Source organism: Apteryx rowi, unplaced genomic scaffold, assembly GCF_003343035.1.
Source record: "Apteryx rowi isolate R43461 unplaced genomic scaffold, aptRow1 scaffold_109, whole genome shotgun sequence".
In the NCBI taxonomy this organism is placed as follows: domain Eukaryota; kingdom Metazoa; phylum Chordata; class Aves; order Apterygiformes; family Apterygidae; genus Apteryx; species Apteryx rowi.
Window position 1 is genome coordinate 1,519,763 of NW_020447297.1, and position 27,276 is coordinate 1,547,038.

The window sequence follows — 27,276 nt, forward strand, 5'->3', positions numbered from 1 at the left end:
CCACATACCCTATGACCTTGTCCGGCTGACACTTTCTACAGATGTATTAATGAGATTGTAAAGGTCTAGCAGCTGTATCTGGATCACTTTTCCATGAAAAATGAGAGTGGAAAAGTGAAGGAACAGGGATGGTTAGCTTGTGTGTGTGTATGAGATTGTGTACGTCCACATACATGAGCGGGCAGAGGACATTAGAGGCAGCTGGCGGAGTGCACGAGCTTTAGCAGCGCGGGGAGCTCAGGAAGCCCCAGAAAAGCTGCTGTCGAAGTAGACTGCTGTTGCCGACTGCAGCTCTGCCAGCCGGCTGAACAGATTGCCTGGTGCATACGAGCAGCACGCAGCCACGGGAACGGGAGGGGAACGGCGCTGCGGGGTGCTTGCTGCAGAGTCGGGCAGGAGAGCGAGCAGGGTTATTTAATAGATATTTATCAGTTAAATGTTAATCTTCTAACCCGTGCTATAGAAAACAGGGAGAGGTAGGATTCCTGCCTAACCACCTCACCATCCGCATCTCCGACAGCACAGTAGTAGGTGATTGTAGGAAATGTTTTCCATATTCTGTCTCTACCCCAACCTCTACCTTTCCGAAGGGACTGAATCTACATGCAGTGAAAGCAGGCAGAGCTTTGCACATTGATCTCAATGCTGCCAAAATCCAACCTTTCAGAGGATGACCTGTGTGGACCTCCAACCAAAAATACCGAGAAGGGGACAACAGGAATAAGGGAGAAGCGCGAGCAAGTCATTTTAGGTCGGAATAGTTTTTGAAGCCTTTCATTCTCCTCCCCGGCCACTAACAAGGCACAAATATTGGAACCAAAGGGTTAAACGCAAGTCGTGCTCAGATAAACAAATCTATGGGAGATAAATCAGTTGCCATGCCAGCTGACACCGAAAGCAGCCAGCACCGACTTGGCACGTAGGAGACGATCTAAAAGGCTGCACCGAGCTCCGAGGCTCAGCGTACACAGACTGTTTCCTGGCTCTCGCTTGGCCAGTCCTGCTCACTTTAAAGCAGAAGCAACAACCACTTGCATTAAATTTCTCATCCAGTGGCAGATAATGAGAAGGTAGTTGTGTATTCTAGGGCTCAGCAATTAAAAACCAAGGAAAGAAGTGTAATAAGCGGGCAAGAAAAGGGCATAAATGATCTCTGTCTCTGCCACTAACTCTATGTGTAGCCCTTGACAAGTCCTTTAATTTTTGTTTCGTTTTGTTTTCTTGAACCTCTTCATCTAGAATAGAAATAAGCAACATTTCTTACATTTGATTTTTTCATTTGGTCTTTCTGACCGGCTGTTCAGCATTCTGGTGGATCTTATTTTAGGGCCTTTAAGTAGTACTGCACATAACATCTAATTAATAATGACAGTTATAGCTCTAAGGGAAGATTTGCTTTACTTCTGAAAGAGTGACGCTTACCTATTCAAGCTGGTCAAATAGTGGATAACGCTATCTGTCAATATACTGGACAAATCATCCTGTGTCAAGAATACCATTAGCTGCCTCCGGAGCTTATTGACTGTTGCAGGCAATTATTGATTTAAAAAACAGTGACATTGTTTAATAGCTGCCCTTGGCTCCACCTTTCTATAGTTTGGGCTGTGCTTTATTGCTGTTATAACAGCACATTTGTTAAGTGCTGCTATATATGTGAGGAGCACAGACATTGATGTAAGTCTGGAGTGTAACCCTTGAATTAAAATCCTACTCTTCTTTAAAAAGGTGCATTTAGAGAGGATACTGAGAGTTTGACTCCTGTGTCAGGGTATGCTGTTGAATTGGTATGGGGGAACTCACATCAATAACTACTTCTTACAGTACAGTACAATTTAAGGGCGATATGCTGAAAAATGAGACATCTACACTTGCTACGACCCCAAACTTCCTAGCTCAAATGCAAATTAAGGCCTTGTCCCTATATAGGTCAATGTGTTAAATGTTAGGCACAGAAATAACCCAACGGAACTTCATCACACTCTGAGACACGAGTAAACAGACCCATTAGCGTAGTATTCTGTCATATAAGCATCCTTAAAACCATATTCTGGTTTAGGATACATAAAAGTAAAGGCATCAGAGAGCAGGGCAGCTGCAGCACTCAGGAATTTAAAGCCAGATGGTGACTGTACATTCTCTCACACTATATATGTTTGTGTTTGTGTGTGTATGCATAAAAATAAATAAATAAATAAATAAATAAATAAATKTTTCCTCACACTCATTAGATGGACTTTGACTTTTAGTTCTAATTCAGAGCATAATGTTCAGTATAAATCTAATTGACTTTCCAGTGGCTTAACTTATTAGTGATGAGGTCGATGGATCAAATCTAAAAGCCTGTATAATAAAAGGTTCTGCAGGACTTTTCTTAAGTACATTAGCAAAGTCTCAGCTAYAGAAAACGTATGTTAGTAAAATGGAAGTTTGGTCTTACAGCACTCAGAAAATTAACATTGTTGAAAATGTGAATCTTTTCATAATGTCTAAACACAATAAAATGCAATAATTATTTGGTCATATATAAAAATGATCATTTTATATAATGAATATAAAAATGAATGTAAATATTTATATAATGAATATGAAAAACAGTATAAAATGACATTAAAAATCTCTATTGCACAAAGCTACATTAATATTATGTTCTAGCTATTATTATAGATATCATGAAATTCAAAATCAACTAAAATTCTAACACAACTAAAACTATCTACAACCAGTATTTAGACTGAAACAGTGGTATTTTTTCTTTCTTCTTTTTTAGATGATAGGAAAGAATAGCTAAATCTGCATTTGAATCTTAAATAGAACTTCTGTCTTTTTGAGCAATCAATGCACATGCCAGGATGCCAAAAATACCAAAATTCCATCAAATATTTCATACTGCCCTGATCTTCTCCCAACAAGAATTCTGGACTTCAGGATTTAAGCCACACTTARGGATTTAAGCTGCCACTCTCTACAACTGATAAACTAAGACTGAATTTTTCATGAGTCAAATAGTTCTTTGGGATCTGTTTTTGCATCTTCCTCTAACTTTTCTCCCATGAGTCACTGTAAGATGTAGGATACTGAACGAGGTGGTGTCATGTGAGGAACCAGTTCCTTTATGAGCTGTTGGTTTGAAGAATAGGAGGCTATGGACTTTGTGAAAGACCGGGATCGAGCAACACTGGCTTGCTTTCTGATCCTGTGCCTAATAAAGCCACAGGCAAAACTCCCACAAGATGTCCTCATATTGGTATTCTGAATTCAGATGTTAGCAATGTAGGCATCTATGTCTGTGGTCTCCCTTCCTATTCCATGGACATCTCCTCAGAGGAACTTTAGATGATGGGAAAAAGCGCAGGGGAATGACACCATCAGAAATGGTTGACAATAATGGAGTCCACAGTGGCTAGCTCAGCTGCAGATACATACTGCTAAAGCTAGGTGAGATGAACGCGATGACGTTTGGTAAACCTGCTTTTCGGTGGGCTCAGGAGGCACTCGTGTCTGCCCAAAGCACTTGGCAGAGCTGCTCCTGTTATTCTCACGGGAACCTGGAGCACAGTCTTAGCGCTTCTGCTCTGCCTGGTTCTTCAGACTGATGCAACAGGTTGAACGACCTTTGTCAGAAGGAGCTTGCCTAGAGCATTGCCAACGTGTCTGCGTGTCTTCGGTGTTAGCAAATCAATATGGTATTTGAAAATAGGAAATCTCCTATGTGAAATCTTGAAAGTGCCTGGAGTTGTGTAGAGAAGCCAGGAGACCACAGGTGTTCGGCATGACTTTCAAGATTAGTCCTCCAAAGTCATTAATGGCTTGAGTATGCAGGTCTGATGTTGAAGACACCACCCATTTGAATGGCTCAGTGCAGCCCACCCGAAAGGGAGGATGCTGAAAAAGAGTGAAGGGCTTTGAACAAAAGTTTCAGCTTAGTTCTCCTGGTTTTYTAGACTCCCACCATCATCTTCACACTAAATCCTTCGATTTCAAATTTAGAAGATCAGAAAGCACATTTGATTTATTTTAAGTGTGTGTGTGTGGAGGGGGAAGGACTGAATTTAAAATTATTTCATGGTAAGGGTTTTGAAAAAGGACAAAGCACAGAATACATTTGATGTTGTACTGAAAAGACTCCCTTCATTATTTTGTTTTCTTAGATGCTGCCTTTCCCCTTTCCTGTCGTATCAAACATAATATTTTTGTAGAAGTTAACTTTTTAATGAATAATAAAATCATACAAATTGATGTATAACTTTTCTAACRCCTAGTTGAGAGGTGATTGTATGTTCAGGGTTGAAGAAGAAAAATGTCAAGTCCTGTGGTTATTCCAGAGGATACAGAACTAAGCTAATCTAAACTTTTAACCTATTAGCAGCAGTTAAGATATTAGCAACACTTTTTTTTTGGTTATATTTATTCGGTGGACACTGGCAGAGCTATCACAGCCTTGTCCAGCTCCTTTGTGCTTCCCTGCATCTRACGCAGCAGCACCACTCAGTGGCTTAAGGTTTCCCTTTTATGCGTTCCCCAGCTTTTTATTTTGGAATTTTTATTGTTTGTTTTGCACATCCGAACTTTTGAGATTTTCTATTGTAATGAATGTCTAATTTCTAAAATATGAATTGGCAWGCATTTTGGGTGCCATATCCTGGAAATKGGCAGGCCTTTCTTAATYCCTYCCMGAAAAAAAAWYWRRAAAAAAAAAATCCCACCTGTGTTTCTCATATCTTTTCTAGAATTCAAAAACCATCCATGATAACCAGCAACCGAATAATACAATGCAATGAACCATCTTATCATTTCACTTTCCAGTCAGAAATGTACATTACCTATCTTGAAAAAATAATTTAAACAGAATTCTCTTGCAGTTRTTCTCTGGGCTTTGATACATCCGTTTCTCTTGTGGGAAGCAAACTATTAYCTGGATCAAATAAATTATTTTTATTCTCCTAATTTCAGGTTGGGAAGTAGATAACTTGGGACAAACTCATGCAGGTAAGAACCAGTCCTGCTCACCATCTCCTTCAATATATCTCTGTTCTCAAAAATTGTCTGTAGAGCACATTATAATYTGAGATTATTAGTTTATGTACCACCTGCTGTGATAACCAATATATGTAGTTCTCATGGTAGCATTCTGACAAAAAATAAAGGTAAAAATCTGTTATGTTTCTAGAAATCAGTGTGAGCTAACCTAGAAACACCAAATTAAGCTATCTTGTTTAAAACCAATTAGTTATTATTTGTTATTGATGGAYGGAACTCAGTTTCCATGAATTCTGTGGTAAGTGTTCATACTTAAATAGTTATGGAGTTTGTTAATCCTAAAAGTAAATTTCTAGAAACATAACGTTTTATTTTTATATTTTTATAATAAAATGGGTCCTAATGTGATTATATGTCTTTTTAGCTAAGTGCTGGCTGTTTGCACTTGTGAATGCTTAACTTTATAGGTTCAGCCTTGATTTAAACTCACAAGTAAAACTATGTTTACTTCTCCAAAAGAGAAAATCAAGAATTTATTGATATTGGGTTTGATCCAAGCAAATAAAATTCAGTTGAATTCTTCTCACTGACTTCCACAGAGACCCCTTCTGGTTCTAATAGCAAACACAAGCAAAACGATTTCATGCGAAATTTCTATTTTTATAGGTGATTATGACCTGCTGGAAAGTGCAGCCCAGTCTCCCATAGGTAAGAAATAGAATCAAGGAATCTTTCCCCTTTTCATTTTAACTCTTCTAAAAAGGAAGTTCCAAGCTTTTTCTCCTGCCAGCTGGGTATTATTTTCTAATCAGTTCTAATTATGGTGACACATTTCCTAGTGTGTTACTTTTAGCTGTATTATGAAAATTTATTCATCAACTATTGAGCACTGTGATCTAGCAAGTATATTGTTATAAATTATATCTACCTGCTTAACAATAATTGCTAAATGGTGTTAAGGAAACTCAGCGCTGTGATTCAGTGCTTATTTTCCATAGAAAACTGGGGATGAATGTGCAAAAGTAATTTACCAAAATTTGCCTAGTGCAACGTTCTTAAATGAATGCTGTGATTAAATAGATATATTCTGTCTCATGGATGGCAAACAGATTCTCTAAAAATAAGGTCACTGCCACTKTTATGAGCTACTTGACTAAAACTGCTTTAAGAATGTGAAGCAGCACAACCTTAATAAAAGAAAAAAATTGAAATTTCTATCAATTCTAATCAAGGTACAGCCCAAACTCCATAACCTGTAGCATTTCAATAAAAAAAWAGTTCATTGTGCTCAAGACAAATAAGCTCTAATGTTTCAACCAGGTCACTGAGCTCTGATAAGAGTAATGCTGGTTAAAAAGACCACTGAGGGTGCCATCCCACCTTAGACAGCCTCAGTAACAAAGCTAGTCTCAACAGGCATTTTCCCTCTTCTGTTCCCACCAATATAGTTCTAAGCCCCTTGACTGTGTCAGTGAAAGGTATTTAGGAGCTATTCTTTAAATGAGATTAGCCAAATCATTAGGCTAAAAAGAGAAAAAAAGAAAGAGGTTTTCTATGAGCCAGCTTGGAGGTTCCTCACAAGCACTTGGTTTAGCATAAGCTTATGAATTGGGATTGGCACAAATAATAGGAAGCAGAGGAATGTGAGAAGCTCTGAAGTAGGTTTGTTCTCAGAGAATTTGTAAGTGAAGCCACTCAGGACATCTGGAGATGTAAACGAACATGTCGCTGTCAGAGATTCCCACCCTTTCTTTCCTTTCCTATGGACCCTTCTCCCAAGGTCACTCTCAGAGCAGAGCCTAGTCTTCAAGACATATGAGCRGCATACATTGTCCTCTCACTGTAGGGGAGCAATGCAGCTGCTTCAGTATAGACCTATAAGGCTGTTTTAGATATCCTACAGCATCCTGCCTGGCCTCCAGCTGCTGCTCCAAAAAAATCATGCTGGACTTGCATTTAACTTGCCAGCCTTATGCAGACACCTCAGATACAAATAGTCTGGGTCATCTCAAATGGCACAATGTACCTATGTTTAGACACTGGGCTCACCTTCTAGCCATCTGAAGTGTAGATGTCTACATCAAAACTATATTCTTTAGAAAACTTTCAGAGTCAATGGAGAGACATGGGCACACAGGGTGCCTTTTTTTAGATATCCACTTGAGAATGAGATCTTTGGTGCTCTAGAAACACTGTCTATATTGATTAGATCCCTTTTGCTGTCTGGTGAACASCTGTAGAAAGACATCCATTGGCACCTACTGGAGAAGTAGGTCATTAAAGATGTCATTAAAAATTAAAGATGTCATTAAAGCCTTCTATGTATAGTCAGATAAGTTGTACCCACATTTGTAGTGAGGTTTTCTTTGGTCACATGCCAAGGGGAAGGGAGGGTATGCCCTGTGGTTTGCTTCAATAACTTCATTTCAACTCTACCTAACATTTGACATAGGGGACATCAGCAGAAATTGCACTGAAGATGGCTGGTCTGAACCTTTTCCTCACTATTATGATGCCTGTGGCTTTGATGAAAATGAAACAGAGTCTGATAACCAGGTGACAATTAATTTTACAATTAAAAACAGGTTAATGAGTGTGGGGGGAAGTAGTCTGGTTTTTTTGCTTTTTGCCCAGTCTCTGATCATGTCCTGATTTGATGGTGATTAGAATGAAACAATCATATATATAAAATGATATAAATATGTAAGAAGAAAGCTTTTAATCTTTCCTATCCTAATACCAAATACTTCCAGAATATGAGTGTTTACTGATGATATGGCTTGTAACTCTTAGAAGCACGGATTGGACCCCATTTCTTCCCTATTGACTAGGGAACTCTTTAGCCATCTACTTTCTACTGCAGATACCTGCACAGTGGTCACAGAAATTATAGATACCCTTTGCTAGGCGACTGACAAATAAACTTTACACAATGTGGATCCAAGAGTACGCCAAACATACAGCAACCTGTGTGGATAATATACAGTGAGATATCAGGGGAACCAAAAGAAGAAGACAACCAGGCTGTTTAAGAAACAACCTTGTTTATGKATCTCCCTACACTTTGACAGGGTAAAAAAGATGTGACTGTAGGTGAAGCTTCTAACATTGTAYTTTTTGTCTCCCAAGGATTATTACTATCTATCCGTGAAGGCTCTGTACACGGTGGGATACAGCACTTCCCTCGTTTCCCTCACCACCGCGATGGTCATCCTGTGCCGTTTCCGGTGAGTCACGATGTGAGCGGAGAGTTGTTCRGTCACTGGAGAAAAGAGACCAGACGTAGTTCATTGGCCCAAAACATTTAGGTTTTTACCTCAACAACTGCAAAATAAGAGGGAGAAGCCCTTTACTGTRGGTGTTCCCTCAGGAGGCAGCCACTCCGGTAGTCACATTTCAGTAGACTGCAGATGGGCTTGGGTCTATTTTATGCTACCCTGCCTGCTTTCTGTTCTGCTGGAAAATCCCCCAGATCCACTTCTGCTGGAAAATCCCCCAGATTAGATAGGTTTAGGGTCAGTATTATCCACACACCTGTCTTTTAGACATTGGGATGCTTAGCACCAGGGTGCTAGGAGCTCTGGTCACGCAATAGCTATGCCCAGTGTGCTATTTCCAAGAGAGAAAAGTCTCTTTTTTTTCTCTCTCTTTTCCTCTCCTTTGTTCTTTCCTCTCCAGGAAGCTTCACTGCACTCGAAACTTTATCCACATGAACCTCTTTGTTTCATTCATCCTGCGAGCAATATCCGTGTTCATTAAAGATGGGGTTCTTTATGCCGAACAGGATGGTAACCATTGTTTTATCTCAACCGTAAGTAAAACTGAATTCTTTTCCTTTATCTTTTCAGTATGAAATAACAAAAATAGTGAGTCAGGCAGCAGTCCATAGGGTATCAGAGGCTGAGAACCTGTTGGGAGAGAAGGCGCTTTGTGGTAAACTTCCCTCCCAGTTCACAGTGAAACAGTGGATGGCATAGTCTGATGATGTAATTAGTGTCCAGGGGTCTGTGCTTTAGGACAAACCAACAAGTTTCAGTTTCTGACTCTATTCAGGTAGTTTCTCCCTTTCACAGGTCTGCATAACTATAGGTTGGATGGGAGCACAATTTCCTTCATCTAGGGTCTAGATTTTCTCCAGGGACTTATTTTCTCTAGATAGTGGGAGGTCGGGTGTAAAGAAAGGGACCGTTCAGGCATAGGAAATACCCCTGATGGTCATACCTACCTTTGCCAGTCTCAGAAAATCATCAGCATTAGCTGTGTGTTTGTCTCTGAAGTCTTCTCAGTGTGTAGTTTCATGGAAAGCAGTCACTTTCACTGATGCACTTAACTATGTATTGCATGTAAATCCTAACTTGGTTCACATTTAAGGGTAGTATTTGATCTAATAAATCAGCTCACTTAGAACAATTATGATGGAATTATAGTGACTTCCCAAACTGAGATCTTCTTTATCCATCCAGTATGAACTAAATTCCCTACGAGTCACTTCCATAAGAAAAGTGCATCTGTCTAATTTTTTAGTCAGTCTTTTTTTTGGTCATTTAAACAAGTTTTCGCTGTTAATTCTCCTCAGTGGTAAAACTGAACTCATATTAGAGCTGAAGTTTGTTCAAATCTCTCTTCTAACAAGGGCACCTGCCTTGTTGTTTTGAACCACCTGAAGCACAAAACACATTAAAATCAGTGATCTAATCGTCAGATCTTCAGCTGGCATAAACTGTAGGAGCTTCTTCGAAGCAGCTCAAGTTCTGATGGTTTATATTGGCTGTAGACTTGTCCCAGAGGATGGGGTACAATTGGGAACTAGACAAAATTGTCGACCTCCCACTGGCTCAGGAAGGATCCTCCAGGTCGCAGGCTGCTTCTGCTGCGACATGTTGAAAAGACTGTTTTGTAGGCCTCATGATATCTCCCTGGGATGCAACACTGGAAAGACAAGTGTGTCCTACTCTTGCAGCTTCGGGGTAGAGTGTGGTTTCCACCTGAGGCTTTTAAAGTGTTTTTTTCTTTTTTTTTTCCTTTGGTCTGCTGCTTTTCCCCCCACTAAATGAATGAAAGTTTCTATCCTTCTGTACAGTGAATCACTCTGCTTTCTTTACACTTAACGCTCACTTTCATTTTCTGTCCCTGAGGGACAATTCCTGCAAATTGCACGGAAGCACAATTATGAACTCCACGCAGGAGGGGGCATCCTTTGTGCTCCCACTCTCAGGGCTTCCCACAATCATCTTGCCATTTCAAATCCTTCCTTAGGTTTGCTCGGTAAACAACTGGGTGCTTTTCTTGTCTGCACTTAATTCCTAGAAGAGGGCTTAAATCTAGCAATTAGTGTCCATTGTCGATGTGAACTCCCACTAATGCAAGAAGTTCTCAAGCTCTCTGCAGGCACTTGTCGACCACCTCCCGTGGATAAAATTGGTTACCTGCCCTTTAAAGCTTCAGCGTCTAAGTGGCCCCTCACATTCTTCTCATGCTTTTAAAACTTTACTATTGAAAGTGTATAATACAAGTCCCAACTGTGCTCCTCTCCACTGATGGATTTGGAGAGGTTGAAAGCATTTCCTCTCTCTGACAAAACAACATGGAAATAACTTTGTTTTTGCTTGGTTCTCTGCAGGTGGAATGTAAAGCTGTGATGGTCTTTTTTCACTACTGTGTCATGTCCAACTACTTCTGGCTTTTCATTGAGGGACTGTACCTTTTCACTTTACTCGTGGAAACCTTTTTCCCAGAGAGGAGATATTTCTACTGGTACACCATTATTGGCTGGGGTACGTGACACTTCTTATGTATAATGTGTCTCGCTGTGCAAGAAACTTTCTTCCTTCTCTTGAAAGTTTCACTGCAGGCAGAAGAATGAATTGCTGGATATTTCCACATACCAGCTTGAAGTATAGTTTTAGTCTTTGTATAGAAGGGTCATTGCAGACCAGACTGTGTTGTGTTTCTTCGTCTGGGTATATTTGAACTGAAATCCAGAGCACGTTGCATCTCTTGCTGAGATGTAGTCAACAGCTGAGAATTGCCTTCTATAAGAGGCCTTCTTAATGCAAGTTCTGTTTAATCGAATCCGAAAAACTAAGTCTAGTCCATTTTCTAAGACTTCATTTGTGACTTTCTTCCAGCTAATATCTAAACTGAAAACATATCCAAAGAGTATCTGTGTATGCTTATCATACCTGGGTAGAAATGGGAACTGGTTATGTTGGGAAGAAACAAGGTTTGTTTCAGAAAGTCCAGTTCTGCAGTGATAACCAGTCTAATTGTTTTTCATGATGGACTAAAGTGATGCCTGTAACATGATAATTCAAACTATACTTTGCTGACAGTTTTGTTTGTTTGTTTGTTTGTTTGTTTGTTTGTTTTTGGTGGGTTTTTTTGTTTTTTTTTGTGCAGTAGTCAGATGGTGGCTGCAGAAGAATCAATTCATTTTAAATGCATCCTAAGACACCTAAGCTCGATATTTATACTTTAACAAAACTTACTTCAGAAATAATCTGGAAATAGAAATATCTTCTTATAATCCTGTATATTCGTGCATAAAACCTACAGATAACCCATATCCCTTAAACTGTTCTCCTTTGAATACAAATCCTCATGCAGCCTGAACCTTCAAGTAATCCACAGCCAGGTTTTTTTCTCAGCTCCTGGCAAAGACTCCCTGCAAAGGGGGAAAGGGATAGAGAAGAAAGAGACTGTGGATCAGAAATAGCCTATGGCATATCAGAGGCCGGGAAACTATTAGAAAAGTCATTCAAACTTCCCCTTGTACTAACCACATACAGATGTATAATCACACTATTGCTCAAATATAAGACCATTTTCGTAGAGAACTTGTGGGTCACATCTATGACAATGTGAAAAATAGAAAATAAAACATTACAGAAATCTTTGCAATCCAAACACAAGCCAGGGATTGGGTTCCTTTAGCTGAGTTTGCACAAATTTCGTATCTCGAGATGCATGTGAATGTGAGAATATTGCAACACAGAATATCAACTGACAAAAGGATTTTTCAGTCTCTGTAATGAAAGAACTGCTTGGATAGACTTATTCTATAATGCAGCCTCAACATTTTTGTTCTTGAGTTGAATACTGCAAATAAGATCAAGATCTTCAGTTTATAGTAATCACCTTGTGTTCAAAGCGGTATCAATAGTACCCATTAGTAGCRCTAAGGGAATCTCCAAAAGTTTTTTCTTTTTTTTTTCTTTTTTTTGAGTCCTCAATTCTCTCAGTTCCTGCATATTTCAATTTGTATTGAAGTTCCCCAGACTTGGTAAGAGCAATTGGCACTTTACATGGACAGGAACTCTTCCGGAGTTTGCATTCAAGTTCTCAAGTTATTCAGGGCAAAAGCAGCCCCTCGGCTCTGAGCTGAGGGAGAGTTGAGTTGGAGCAGCAAGAAGCGCAAGCTCAGCATTTTTCAGGAGCTGGGTGTTTATCTGTTTCTTGAATTGTGCTGAGCACATCAGTGTCCACGACTGATTAATGAGAATTACATATAGCTATGTTGATCCAGATCATTTTGAACTCTTAAATGCGCAATAGGTTGGTAATTCCACGAGGTAGACTGCTTGTTTTCTGGGATCTTTCATAATGCCTGTTCTTTACTTAGGACAGAAATAAAGCCAGCAAAAAATAGCACTTTTCTGCCACCTTTAGGGTTTATATGTTTTTTAGTGTTACTCAGAAGCTGGAAAGAAAGTGATAAAGTCATATATTTCTTTCTGGTGTAAAAAAGGCAATGTGGGTATGTTCAAATAGCAGATGGTCCAAAACTCCAAGTTGATATGAAATGCACGTTTTGAATGATATCATGACACACTGAGTCTAATTCTGCCTTCCTACCCCTGTTTCATATTTGGAACTCCACTACTGTCAGAATTTCTACGGTGGAAACCACTGCAAGCTAGAGGGCACGTCAGACCCATGACTCATATTTAAAGATTATTTTTATTATTTTGCATCTATTGAGTGCACAAAGATCTTGGTGTTTTTTTAGATATTCTCATATGAGAGTGGCAGACTTCATTAAATTAAACACGCACAATTCTTTCTCCCAGAAGCCTGTCATTTTATTTCTTTCTGTCATTTCTCTTTCAAACATACCTGTGTGTGCTTTTTTAAAGGAGCAGGGCTTCATCAGTCATCTARGTCTAAGAGCGATATTTTTATTTCTGATAGTGGGGAGATGAGATTTGACAGAGACTCACTTAAGTGGATTCAGGCCAATGCCTAATTAATGTGACATCAACACAGCCTTGCAAAAATGTATGAAACATAATTGTGCCTGTCAACTTATAACAGTCTCATTCACGGCTGCAAGCTGAGGTTATCAAGGCCCATGTTTTGTTTGTTTTTTAGCACCTTCATCTTTCCAGTGGTGCTTGAGTAGACACAGGCAGTTTTCTAGTCAAAGACTTTATTTGCTGTAAAATGTAGTCTCAACTTATCCAGAATTTACTTGCAAGAGCCCATTAATTTTTTTTTGAAATTTTCTACAGAAAAGAACACCCTACTGGTGCTTCCAGAAAGGAAAATCAATCCAGTTTTCTGAGTGGATTATTTTATTTTGACTTTATTTGTATTCTATTCTACTTGTAAATTTTAAAGGTTAAAAAAATTTCTGAAATGGAAATAAAACAGTCTTGTGCCCAATATTCTTTTTTTTATTTTTTTTTTCAGGAAAAATTAAACAATCTTGTGATTGATGGAAAACTATTCTCTATTGGTTTGTTCTGGTTCAATAAGCAAAGCAAAAATCACTTGTTTACACAATAGCAGATTTAATGTAATATATGCAAATCATTTACAACAAAAACACGTAAGAATACAAAAAATACAATAATGCCATTACAGCTCTACATCTGCCACTCTGCAATCATTGCATAATTACAGTAGATCTAGACAAAGAAACTGATTTTATTTTGTACAGAGTACATTTTACTGTTAATACAACAAGACATAATACAACAGCTTTGAGCAATAATGATCTGAAACACCATTGTTATTTTCTGCTATCAGTTTTAGTTATGCAGTCCCACCAAGATTAACCCATCCTCTCACTGAGACATGTTTCTAGACGCGTGAATTAATCTAATGGATTGAATTGTTTGGAGCACGAGCGGTAGCAGAAAATAAAACCTCAGTGGAGAAGTTGTAAAGACATACTCGTTGCTGAGCAGGTAAATAGGTCTAGATTGATAACGACATCACCATCTTATCTTCTGCAGGCACCCCAACAATTTGTGTCACTGTCTGGGCAGTGCTGAGACTTCACTTTGATGATACTGGGTACGTACCACCACGTGAGAAATCGTTTCACGGGCGTTCAGCACGATGGCAAGGATGGAAGAGAAATCTAGTGATCAGAGCACAGGACTGAGATTAATTTCTCAGCCCACTTCTGACACTGTTTTGGATATGCACATAGCTTAGGCCCGTATTCAGTCCAGAGTGCTTTCTTGTGCAGCTGCATAAATAGCCATAATCCAGTGTTTATGTTCTTATGCCACCAGTGACCTCGTTGAAGCAGATATAGGCATCTACAATGCAAACACGCAGCTGGCCCTCAGCTCCCTGCTCAGTGAAGTTAGTGGAGTCCACCACAWGGTTCATCTCATCCTAAAATAGCTGTCAGGTGAATCACACCTGTGTTTGCCTCCTTCTCTCCAACTGAGAATGAAGGAAGGTGACRGTGACAAGCTCAGTTGTAGAAATCACTGAAGATAGCTCTGAGGAGGTGAGTGAATTCCACACGAGGAGCTGCTGAGCTTAGATTTACAAAGGCAGCTAGGAGTTTAGTCTGCAGGTCTGCAAAGATCCTGTATCCTTTTCTGAAAGACCTGAAGGAAAGACTGCTACCAAGATGGTCACACACATCCCAGTAGTCAGTAGACTGACTGGTATGACAGAACAGCAGACACAGCTGGTAGGAATGAATGTGTAAATAAACTCTGAACATCAGCCAAACTTAGCAATGTTTGCTCTCRAGAGATTATGTCTGAAACTGCTCAAATCATAGAAAAATTGATGAGGAATAAGGGGGGTTGAATAAAATTTGGAAAATCTGGCAGTGGTCGTTGGAAAACCTTGATCTGAGTGAAAGGTAGCATTATGTACCCAAGTCGCATTTCCATGGGACTTCAGCTCACATTTTAACTTCCCCTTATATTAGAGATCTGGGGATCCAAAATTTGCAAAAGGCTCACAGTTCTGTTAGGTTTTCTTCATCCTCTTTCTTTTATGGTCTTTTTGGAAGGTACATAAAACCCTTCCTCCACAGAGGATTCCATTACTTTGACCCAATGTTCTATTTTGACATTAAAACAAATTAAAGCACTTATTTCCATGCAAAACAAGCCAGAAACCCCTGTTGTGTCATTATTATGATTACAACACTGGTCCTCAATGCATTAATTTCTCTGAGGAGTCCAAACAGTCCTTGTGCTTTGCGGGTAGGGGGAATATCTCACAGAAGGAAAAAGGGGGGGGAAAAAAAAACAAAAAAACCCTCTCCTTTCTTTTAGAAGAGCTATTTAGCATGCAACACATTTAGGCAGATTCTAGCTGAGCGTCTCAGTGGTTACTTTTTAAAAATCAGTGAGCATTGTTCTGGGGGTGGAGGAGAAGCCAGCATGAGCCTGAAAACATTGCAGAAATTACAGAACTGGGAAACCACAGTCACAAAGGGATGGACTAAAATATAGACTCTGCGTCTGAGTCGCCTCTTGCTCACTCCTTAAAAAGCTGGCAGAGCTCCCTTGACTTCAGCTCCTGATTCATATCGCTGCAAGCGACAGGTCTGGGGAGATAAATGCAACTGTCTGTTTACCCGGAGCTGTGCTGCTGAATTAAATGGAGTTATTCCAGACGTCCACCAGAGAGGTAACAGAGATCAGACTCTGTCCTTTTCAAACGGAAATGACATGCGTCCTCCCTCCCCCATCTCACTGGCTTCCTGCCCTTCGCCCCTCCTGAAAAAGCATCCTATGCTCCTGACCTCCACCATAGCAAGACATCGGTAATGAAATTAGAGAGCCTGTTTACGTAGTGCAGCTTGTTGGCTGATCTTACAGACTGCTTTGTTTTGCACTGCTTATTTTTATTTTTCCTCCTGATCATGTTTGTCTAAGGAGAAGGTGGTGTTTCTTCCACCGCATCCATCCAGTAGACCTCACAGGGCCCGGACCAAAGAAGTCCTTAAAAAAGGCTTTGTGTGGCTTCACTTGACTCACTGTTGACATCTACAAGGCTGAAACTGTCAGCTGAGCTTTTTGGGAAGGCACCCTGTAAAAGGACAGGAATAGGTCAAAGAAGAGGAATAGGTATTTCTGGGGAATGATTTGTCTCTTCCTAAAGTACTCATTTAAAATGCGGAAAAACATCTGCACGTGCTGATTTGTCCTCATTGGGGTCCAGGGTAACTAGCTGAGTTGTAGATGTCTTCAACATAGATGACTGAAATTATAGCAGGTAGATTCCACCCCTTTTAATTTCACATTTTGACATGGACAGATTGTTGTATAATGGTGCCTATTTATATGGCTAAACTAATATTAACGTTTGCCCAGATTCTTCTCAGGAATGGTCAACTTGCTAAAGAATTTCAGGGTAGGATTAATGTGTGTCTTAAGCCAACAGGCTGAGCTTTGCAAATGATGGGGAATTTTCAGCAGTAGCCACCTGATTTAGAAATGTGCACCAAGATTTTCAAAAATAATTGGTGATTTTAGGTGCTTTTGTTTTGTGTCATACAACTGTAGATGACTGAAAAGAGCCTGATTTCCAGACAAGGGGTAAGAAGGGAGGTACCCTGCCTCTGAACTTTTGTCCCCTTTCAAATATTTCAAGTTGGGCATCCAAAATGAGGTAACTCAAAAATGTTACTTTACATTTGAAAATCTCATCCATCAGTCCAATAGATTTTGGCGGGGAGGTGAGGGGCTAAGTGTCTAGGATTTGCAGATAGAAGGAAAAATATGTGATTTTGTGCGGTTTTGACCTCCCATCTCTAAATTTCCTCTCTTCTCACTTACGCCACCACACATACACTTACTGTTTGTTTTATCGGAATCCAATAAGATATTGCATTTATAAKTGCAGAGGAAACTGTTAAACCAGACCTCACTCAGCTGCTTGGGATTTCTCTTACACGTGCTCAGGTGCTGGAACTTTAGCTCTGAATCCTCACACTTATACATGTATATAGTCTTTTTTAAAGTTAGGGGTTTTCACTTTTCCATGAAATACTGCCAGACTGCCATTTAAATGACATAAAATTTGCATTAAGCTCTCATAAGATCAGCAGTGCTTTATTCCCATATGTTCTTTCAAACTGTTATTTGGCACCTAACAATGCACCATGACAACTACTGCTAGGATTTCTGGCTGTTGTCCCAGTGGGAGGGAAACCCTCCTTCTCAAAATTTCAGGTACAAAGTAGACATTTTTATGGGATTTCATGTTTTCTAGAAGGGAAGAAAGTGGGGATGAATGAAAGAAAATTTGTAGCTGACAAATGTTTTAATTACTCAAGAGTCGTAATGAAAATACTGTGCGGGGCAGCGAATAAGATTTTTTTCATCATTACTATTTGTCTAGCTTTAAAAATATACTAAGGCTGAAAACATATATATGTATATATATTTACATACATATATATGTATAACTTCCTCTCATTTGCTTTCTCTACAAATGAATGTCCAAATGAACCTATATAAAATAAACTTCAACAGAAGCCTCTAGTGAATCTGAAGGAAGATTTTAAATGCACAGGTAGAAATGCTATTTGAGTTATGATCAGTTGCTACTGACAATTTGAAAGCTGACACAGGAGCTGACTCCAGCTTCTCTACAGGACTTGAACTTTCTCAGATGAATCCCTGTTCTTTGGTATGACTTCCCACCCAAAGACTGGCAAACCATTGCTATACGTAAATACGATCAGCTTCTAGTCCATCCTGGTGTATTAGATATGTACTGGAGTCCTTACATCAGAGACAGAAACCTGCATTTGTGTCTGTTAATCTTGGGCATGTGATTTGGACATCAAACTTAGGAATATCCAGTTCTTACCCTCTGAGGCATCCCTGTCTTTTTATCCCCTCCACAGAGCTGCTTGGGTTGCCAGATTCTTAACTAAAGTGTCTCAAATAAAAGTCTGAGATCATCTGGGCCTAAAGGACAGATTTTCAAATGTAGTGTCTGAAGATACAGAAGCATGCACAGGGTTTTTTTCCAAAATGTCTAAACTGTTTAGCAATTTAAGACACAGAAGTAGTGCTGAAATTGCCATTTTTAGATGTTTGGKTTTTTTTTAGATAAAGGCTGTAAAAGAAAGCTACACCAGGGAGAGACTAAGGAGTTACTACCTTTTGAATCCAAATAAAGTAGTTTAGGTACAAGATCAGCCTCCCTCTCTCTTCCTCCTCAGAAATTGTGGTAATTTTATTAATTTCCTTGTCATAGCTTCATCTTTTTCTTTCCCTCTCTTTCCCCACCCCATTCTTTCATTCGTAATTGCAGCTGCTGGGACATGAATGACAACACTGCCTTATGGTGGGTGATCAAAGGTCCTGTGGTTGGATCAATCATGGTAAGTAGCACTCGGAGGAGACATTTCTTCAGTGCTTCTGAGGGGGAAGGTAGGATCAACTTCTAACAGCTTTACAACTATGCTGCATCAGCTGTGCTGCACTAATCAACAGCTTGTCTGAATGTCCACGATTTCCCATGCAAAATGCCAGGCAATTCCATTCCTATAAAGAAGGTTAAAATACCAGCTAAATGGTGTTGCATTAGTGGCAAGCAAAGAGTACTCAAACAAGGAGTTATTCAGCTGCTTAAACATAGACACCAAATGCCATAAATAAGGCCATAGGCATTTGCATGGGGTTGGCAGATATGACACGGGATATATGGGAGTCCTGTGTCGTTTGGAATGGCAGCTGAAGGCCAAATGGGATACCTCAGGGCATTTGAAATGACACTAGATGCCATGGTCTAGGAAACCGAATTGCATCTTTAAGATGGAATTCATTTTGCAGGTAAATTTATTTTAGGTTGTATTAGGTTTATGATAGTATTGTGGACACAGTAGAAGGTGTCCAACTGTCAGCAAGTATCTAAACTTTCTTCAGTTGATGGAAGCCTTGGGTTTGACTCAAATGACTCTCGATACCTGTGTATGGACAACTGAGATGCTCTGAGATATCCTTCTTGGCCTTAAGCTGCTGTCCCAAAAGAATATGGGAATTTCAAATGGTATTGGATTCCTCCATTTAGGAAATTAAATTTATCCCTTAGTCAAAATGGTTAGTGCCAATCTAAAAAGTTCTTTGGATTACTACATATAGAGGTCTACTTTTGGGCACACTGAATTGCTCTCTAGACTCCGGTGAAAGTTTTGGCCAGGTTTCCATTCACTGTTGAGAGAATTAGACACGCAGATGACAGATAGCTATATACATGTAGGTGCCTTCATCAGATGTGCTGCTTCTCCACTTAAGGACTTGGGCATCTCTTTAAAGAACAGCTACCTTCACAGGCATCAAACATTAGAGCAATCTAGCAAGGGAATCATGGGCTTCTCCATCCGCTTGTAGTCTTCAGATCCAGAAGAAAAATGCTTCTGATAGAGATGGTGACTCTGACAGAGATGCTTTAGTTTATTGGCCTCTTTACAGGATTAAAAGGTTGCATATCTGTATTTTGTAAGAGACCAGCTTAAATTTCATAGTGTTTTCTTCTAGCCTTAAGAAATTATGGAGTCAGTGACAGCCAAATCTGAAGCCAAAATATCAAAATAAATTGTTTCTACTCTTCACCTCTAAAGCTTTAAAACTGTACCTATAATGAGATGATGTTATGAAGGAGCAGATGCCCAGGATGAGACAAAACAAGAAGACATGTAGAAGATCATAAAAACAAGACATTAGAGTCCATGCCATCTTGGGACAGATTCAGCCAAGAAAAGGAAAAGTGGCAAAACATGGGATTTTCAGCCAAGGGAAGACAATAAATTGTCGCTGAAGCAACCGCTAATGGCTGTTGTTAGGCTGCGAGATGCCTTAGTTCAGAGTATGAGAATTAAAGATACTCAATACCTCTTACTACTGAGATCTTTGTTGCATGGTTTTGATGTGCAGGGATCTTTCTTTTTCTTCCTTGTAATGGTTGGCAATAACAAATGTTGAAACCTTTTAGTTTATGTTTGTCTTACCTGGTGCTTGCAACCAGACACATTCTTCCTTATTTTGGCTTGTATTTTTGCCTGGAAAGGGGGCAATATGCCCTTTGTAAAGTTATCCCATTACTCCTGACCCTATAGAGCTCCTAGGGTGAAGTCTGGAGAAGAATAAGGCCATAGAGACATGAAGTCACCATGAATGTCTCATTCTCATACTTTAAAAAAATATAGCATTGTCATCATTTTTTCCTTTCTTTTTCCCCTAGATAAACTTTGTGCTTTTTATTGGCATAATTGTGATACTTGTACAGAAACTCCAGTCACCTGATATTGGGGGCAATGAATCCAGCATTTACTTGTAAGTACGAAAAAAACAGTGATCAATTCAGATCTCTAATATACACATAGGAAAAAAAAATCCAAAAAAGACAACTTGGCTGAGTTCATTTGACTTTTGGAAGAGTCACAGGACTTATTAACATGCTTTGATTGATTTTTACTTTTTTTTTTTTTCTTTCAAATTCAAAAGCCACTAAAATGCATTTTAGTGTCGGCTTTTATCTTTCTTTAAAGAGCCTGGAAAAAAAAAGGATAAATATGAATGCTAATTCACAGGTCAGTTGTCTGGAAATTAACATACTGACCAGGCTTAAATATTATTATATTCATAGGACAGTCTGCTGTGCTTCATACGTACGAAGGGCATGATCCAAAGTTCACTGAAAGCTATAAGATTTGATGAAAGGATTTCATGAACTTTGGACCAGACTCCAATTTAGGAAGATCTCCTGAAGTTACATATGTTCCTATTGCTGGTAATTTTGAATCCATTCAACATAAGYTACATAAGTCCCCCACATACCCAGAATTGCTTAAAAGCTTACAACAGATCTTTAAATTTTCCATTTTAAAGGTTTTAAAGCTTTGTTTGTGGTTTACTTCACCATTTTTTTAAAGCTGATGATGTTTTAGTTAGTTTCCACCTCATTATAGGACTGAGGTTGGCAGCTTGAGAAGGTTGTCATTCACACCTGTTTTGAATGTAAGCATTCATTCTGCATATAACAATAATTTTATCATTATTTTTTATAACTATGGAAAGCTGCAGCACATTTTGGTGTTTTCTTGTCTTTGCAGCCTAAACACCACACACATTTGCTTTAGCAATTTTTTATRGGCTGTAGCAATTTCTAGCACTGGTAAACATAGCTAAGACTATGGTTTTTTGATTTAGCACTGGCTTCCCTCCCTAGTAAAGAAAAATCCAAGGTACAAAAACGTTAATTAAAAATAAAATATATCAAGGTAAAGTAGAAGGCCCTTATTATGTAGGGCTAGTTTTTGAAATGATATGTCTGGGGATCAATTTCACTCTATTATACCCATAGTATAATTGTGTGATCATTCTAAATGACCATTTTCAGGTAAAAAACTGTCCTCCAGCTGCCTATTTTTCCCTCCCTTTCTTGCTAGTGTCTCATTTATATTTGCATGAAACAATAACATTTTTCTGCATTACCGTTTTCCTCTCCGCAGTCAGACATCCACTCCCTGAAAGTATTTCCCTTGAAGCTTGCTCTAAACTGTGTTTCCACAGACATAGATAATTCTGTAAATTCATTCTGCAGGTGGACATTTCTCGGAAATATAGCTCAGGAGAAAGMGTAGTGAATAGGTTAACTGTCTCCCCTGCATGGTTTGCCTATGGTTTGCATGAAGACTTCCCATGTATGTGCTTCTGGGAAGTCGTCCCCTGGGTCTTAGATTGTGATTAACCCCCAAGATGTGCAGAGCTAGTTCTTATTACAGCCTGCTAAGAGCATGTTTGGTGTCTGCTGCACATCTGTCACATATGAAGCAAAGCATGCCTTAAATTCCAATGATCTGACGAGGCTATAAAACGTCCTTGCCATTTTCTGATCAATATGGTGACTGGGTTTTACTGATATTTTTCCTATGTGTATAGTTAGCAACCAAAACCAAGAGAAAACATCATATTTTCTGTTTCATTCGCTGCCATTATTTTTCATATTTCTTTGCAACTTTATAAATGGGTGTGTATAAATTGATCTTGCATTTATGTATGTGTTACGAAGTGGAGTGTTGTTTATCCAAACAGTTTCAGCAACAGAAATGTCACACTGAAACGACAAAAATAAATGAAAAGAATAAGTCTGTACTGACATACACCAGGCATAGGAAGTATTTATGCACACATATTCTGTAAAAAGAGAGCTGTTGTAACAGAGGAAAAAGATAGATCATAGCGTGGTTATGTCACCATATTGAAGTCTCTGTGGCACTTAGACTGTGGTCCATATTAAGCATTTTCCATGTCCCGTTTTGCTGTTTCTAACTATTAAATGCTTAAAACTCATTTCTTTATCACACAAATATGCAAAATACAGATCAAATAGTCCTTGCTTAGTAGACTGATAAACCCCAAACAAGATGCATGCTAATAACTACTTGTTTGAGCCTTATCTCTTTATGCTAACGGACTGTTTTGAGAATCCCGTTGTTAAATTCAAACATGCCAAGTTAAATGAGAATGCCTCCCCATTCTCAGCCTGAAACCACAGACATTATTGGCATGAAGAAAAAGAAAAAAACAAAGAAAGCATTGTAGCAAAGTGCTTGTCCCAGCGGTATCCAGCTGGACACTATAGAATTCAACAGTATCACAGTCTTTATAATTAAAAAAAAAAACAATGCAGTTTGACCCCACTCAAGTCATGCCATTAGACCAAGCTCTTCATCCAGGTCTTTATTCCACAACAAATTTAAACACTTCACCATTAGTATATGAGACAAACCAGTCACTGTTCAGAAAAGATGCTCAGCCCGTTTCCAGATGTAATAGCATATGATCTCTGCAGCTGTGACTGTGGTTTACACTGGTGTCACTCTCTGGAACCACCCTTTATCTGGAAGTTTCATCGCCTTGTCTGAGCCTCCACCATCAGATGAGTGCTCATCACTGAATCCACTTCAGTACAAAGTCATAGAGGATAACTTAAAATTTCCGCAGTTGTTTAATTTACACCAACTGTCTTTTTACTCATGGAGATAAAAGATATTCACACAATCCCTTGCTGCTTCTTCAGCATGAGCATAATACCTGCAAATCAGGTGGTAAGAAACTGGAATGGGAGTTTTGCAATTTTTGTAGTGATTAGGTGCCTGTGTGTCCATCGGACTAGAAGGAGGCACATGATGAAATGCTTTGTTGCCTCAGAGTCTTCAAACACTAGAAATTCATAAGATTATGTTGAAATTTGACTCCTCACTCCAGATAAATTGCCTATACAAAGCCTACAACCAGGTTCTGAATTAATGTAGCAATGGTTAGAAACCACTTGTGTTGTCTGCTATACCAGCAATACTCTTTCCACACTTGTGCAAACCACCTGTAACTCAAGAATTCCAGTTAAAAAAAAAAAGGAAAGAAATAAAAAAACCACAAGCTCAGACACAAAAACTTGGTTATTGACTTTGGAGAGGATTTATTTTCTCCATATCTGTATGATACGCTGTTAGGTACAGGCCCTTATTGACGAATTTCGTTAGGAAAATCTGTACATAGTTCTGTTTTGTAGACAGTACGGTCATGATTCTGCAACTCGCTTAAGCCTGTATGTTACTTTACAAGCCTTAGGGATGTGCTTAAATCCAAAGATTCATTATATATCGTTACCACAGTGCATTCATCATTAACAATCCCCGCTACCGAAGTGAGCTGCAAGCTATGACAGGAACACTGCAGAAGAGTGCACTACTGGGGAGCTGATGCTTAATTAATATAGGGTAGCCACTAGAGATTGCAAGATTTGATTTTTTTTWAATAAAAATAATGTATACAATCAGCAGCACAATGTTGAGTGCTTTACTCCCATTAAAAAAAAATATATATATATATCAGGCATTCTCCCTAAATAACCTTCTTGATGATCATTATAGGTAATAGCCTTTGCCTTTAGGCTGACACAATCTTGGAAACGTTTAGCTAATTCCTAACGATTGTCTACAGCAGTCAAATGCTTTAGTGATTGTTACTTTCCATTTTACCAGCCTGTATGTTCAGTCATTCGTTACCAGTCTCATGCCTAAGCAATCTTTCATCCCACATTGAGTTCCCCTTTGAAACTGCCTGCATGCTGCCGATTCCATTTCAGATTGAATGGCTCAAAATGTGTCAGATCCTGAGAGAACAATAACTCTGTAGTGATTTTAGTGATGGTTTAGATAGAAACTCCCCCTTATGGTTGAAATGCCTAGGTTTAGATTCATCAAAAATGTCTAAGAAGTCAAGGTAGGAAATAAAGAGAAGAAAAAGAAAATAAAAGCCATCTTTGCTAAAGTTCTTTTTAATTTTAAGAGTCTTTTTTCGTTTCTATTTATTTTTTCCCTGAGAACCTTTAGCAGCTTTCATATTTCCTCCCAGTAATCATCACAATCATTATTTACTTCTTAGAGTTGGCAGTGAACGGCCAAAGGTGCACATTGCATACTTTTTTTTCTTGGACCATGTTCTGTTTTCAGTTAATCTTGTGTCAGTCCTGAATAGTTCCGCTGAGTTAAGCATCAGCCCAAAGCAAACCCAGCAATGCAAATGCAACAGATTTTAATCTGAATGAGAAGTTCCAGACAGATTTTACTTAACGTGCTTCCAGATCGAATGCATGCTCTGCCTCACTCTTGGAAATCTCTAGTTGTGCAGTTTGTAAACACTTTGAACAAGCAGTAGGTTATTCAGGGCCACTGTTACACCATAGGGTGAAAGCCGAGAAGCACCTAGCAGAAGTCCCTAAATCCAAAGTGCACTCACACTTCTGTGGATGGCAAATGCATATTCACAACCCTACCATGGATGGCTCAGCACAAAGCAGGTCACGTCGAGCCCACATTATTTGCACATGCTTTCATGCATCAGTCCCTGAACTGGAGTTGAAGTTAATACTAATAACTAATAAAACGGTTAGTAAGTTTATCCTCCAAGATATCATTACATTTCTTGTGAGAAACCCAGCCAATAGTGTGTAACATGACATGTCGGAATCTGCTTTCAGGCACCCTGGTTTTGGTTCAGATGTTGTAGAGGGAGTACATTCACCCAAAAAAGTCATACTCCTATAGAAATGCTTACACAAAGTTAACCTCCAGGCTATTATTTTCACAAGCACTGTTGCTTTGCTGAAAGCCTCATTGCAGAGAGAAGAGCATCTAAGGTTGTCACTACCATAAATCACTATAGTAAATATGTCCGTAGGTATGCATGATGTAGATGCATGCTGGAATAATCCTTAAAACTAAAAAGACGCACACGTCTCCATCAAGCCTTTGCTTATTCATCCATTAGCAAGGATCAAAGCATATTTGACTGAAAAAGCTTTTTCTTTTTTTTTCTTCAACTTAACGCGCATAGTGTAACTTGGGAGGGGAAGGCTTGTTTCTGCTTTTGCTTTAACAGATTCTTCATCCTTAATCTTGTATCACATGTTGAAAACTCAAAGAAAAGAAAACAAACCCCACATATATCTAGCTAATTCAGGTCTACGTCATTCCTCCAATCAGCATCTTGCTGGAAAGAAAGGAGAAACATGGCATATATCATAGGTAGGTATGATTTTACATATGGTGCAACCTAGAGGGTTAGGGCAGCAGAAGCAATGTTCTAACACAAGTGTTTTGGTAAACAACACTCCTCTGCAGTTCACCTACAAAGTCACTGGACACGCAGTGATTCATTCTGCTACCGCTTTGTCTTGCTGCAAGTGCTCAGACTACCGGCATTAATAAGTATCGCCAGGGTCTTCACGGCAAAAGTCTCATTTCCGACAAGAAAATGGCAGATGTTTGATGAATGGTGTATTCGTTAGCATGGCATTTTAACTTCTTAACCCCAGGTGTTACGTTGTATGAGGTACTATCAGAGTGCTGGAATGTCCACTAATCCAGCAATGAAAGGGACTCGTGTCCCCAGTCTAATCCTTTTCTATCACAAGAAAAGACAAYGGAAAACATAGGCAATGAACATCTGGCATCAGTGCATGATCAGCAAGGTCCTAGTTCTCATTCCTAAGAAATACTAGGAAAGCAGATGCTTGCTACTTTGATTATTTTTAAGATTAACCATTGCTGAATTTATATAATAGTCTAGAGAATATGTTCTCACTCACAACTACTATACTTCCCGTTTACATTTCCCAAGACAAATTATTATTTTTTTGGATGGGTTTGGGTGTGGGTTTGATTCTTCTTTTTTTTTTAGTTTTGGGGGCTGGGAGGGGGAAGTTTAGTTTTAATTTGTGCCAAATCTTTTCAATTAGGGATTGGGGGGAAAAAAAGTATGTCTTAGGAATGTAAGATCATGTAGGCTGTAGTATCATAGTTAACAAGAATATAATTACACAGGGATTTATTTATTTTCAGAGAAAGTGCCTGAAAACCCTAGCCTGCTTTGATTACTTATCTATAGAATTGCTGTGGTCTCACTTACTGTAAATCGCATCGACTCACAATATTTAGTGTTTTTATAGTGCTCCTCTGAGCTCTTATTCCCAATGAACAGCTGATGGTCTGATGTACCAGACGGGGGCTACACAAAATCACCGCAGGTGCCTGCGGCAAGTACAGGAACTTGAACTTACATTTTCTAATGTCAAATCTAGCTTCCTAACTTCAAGGTTGTCCTTTCATCTGGTATGCATCTTTTTTATTCTTATAATGATGGTGGGAACATGCCTAAAACTATGTCCACCTTGAATGTGGTTTTGTCATTTCATGGTTAACTTGCTAGAGGGATATTCCAGAAGAGGGGATCTATATTTTTAAAGGAAATTCCATGCATTTACAATGACATACCAGTGCTTTACTAGAGCTTYGGCAGGCTCTGATCTTTAAATCATTGATCACAGCACATAACTTCTTTCTTGTAGTTACAGGATCAGCTGTGATGTATGCAATGTTAACAGCTGTTCTGCTTCTGTTATTTCAAAAACCTTAGAAAGTGGTTAGCCTGTAAGTCTCTTGTCATAGCCTTAACCTGAACAGGAGATACCTGTACAACGGAGACTGATTGCTGTTATTTTCTATTTTGAAAT

The 27,276-nt window shown here is 39.0% G+C and overlaps 1 protein-coding gene across 1 annotated transcript in view; it reads left to right on the plus strand.

Moving 5' to 3' along the window:
• ADCYAP1R1 (ADCYAP receptor type I) overlaps nt 1–27,276 on the plus strand; it is a 104,410-nt gene that overhangs the window by 58,841 nt on the left and 18,293 nt on the right. The window contains exons 4-12 of the mRNA XM_026072298.1: nt 4,951–4,986; nt 5,644–5,685; nt 7,430–7,533; nt 8,107–8,204; nt 8,656–8,788; nt 10,598–10,751; nt 14,217–14,277; nt 18,511–18,580; nt 20,440–20,531. Coding sequence (XP_025928083.1) covers nt 4,951–4,986; nt 5,644–5,685; nt 7,430–7,533; nt 8,107–8,204; nt 8,656–8,788; nt 10,598–10,751; nt 14,217–14,277; nt 18,511–18,580; nt 20,440–20,531 — 790 coding nt within the window. The remainder of the gene's footprint in view (nt 1–4,950; nt 4,987–5,643; nt 5,686–7,429; nt 7,534–8,106; nt 8,205–8,655; nt 8,789–10,597; nt 10,752–14,216; nt 14,278–18,510; nt 18,581–20,439; nt 20,532–27,276) is intronic.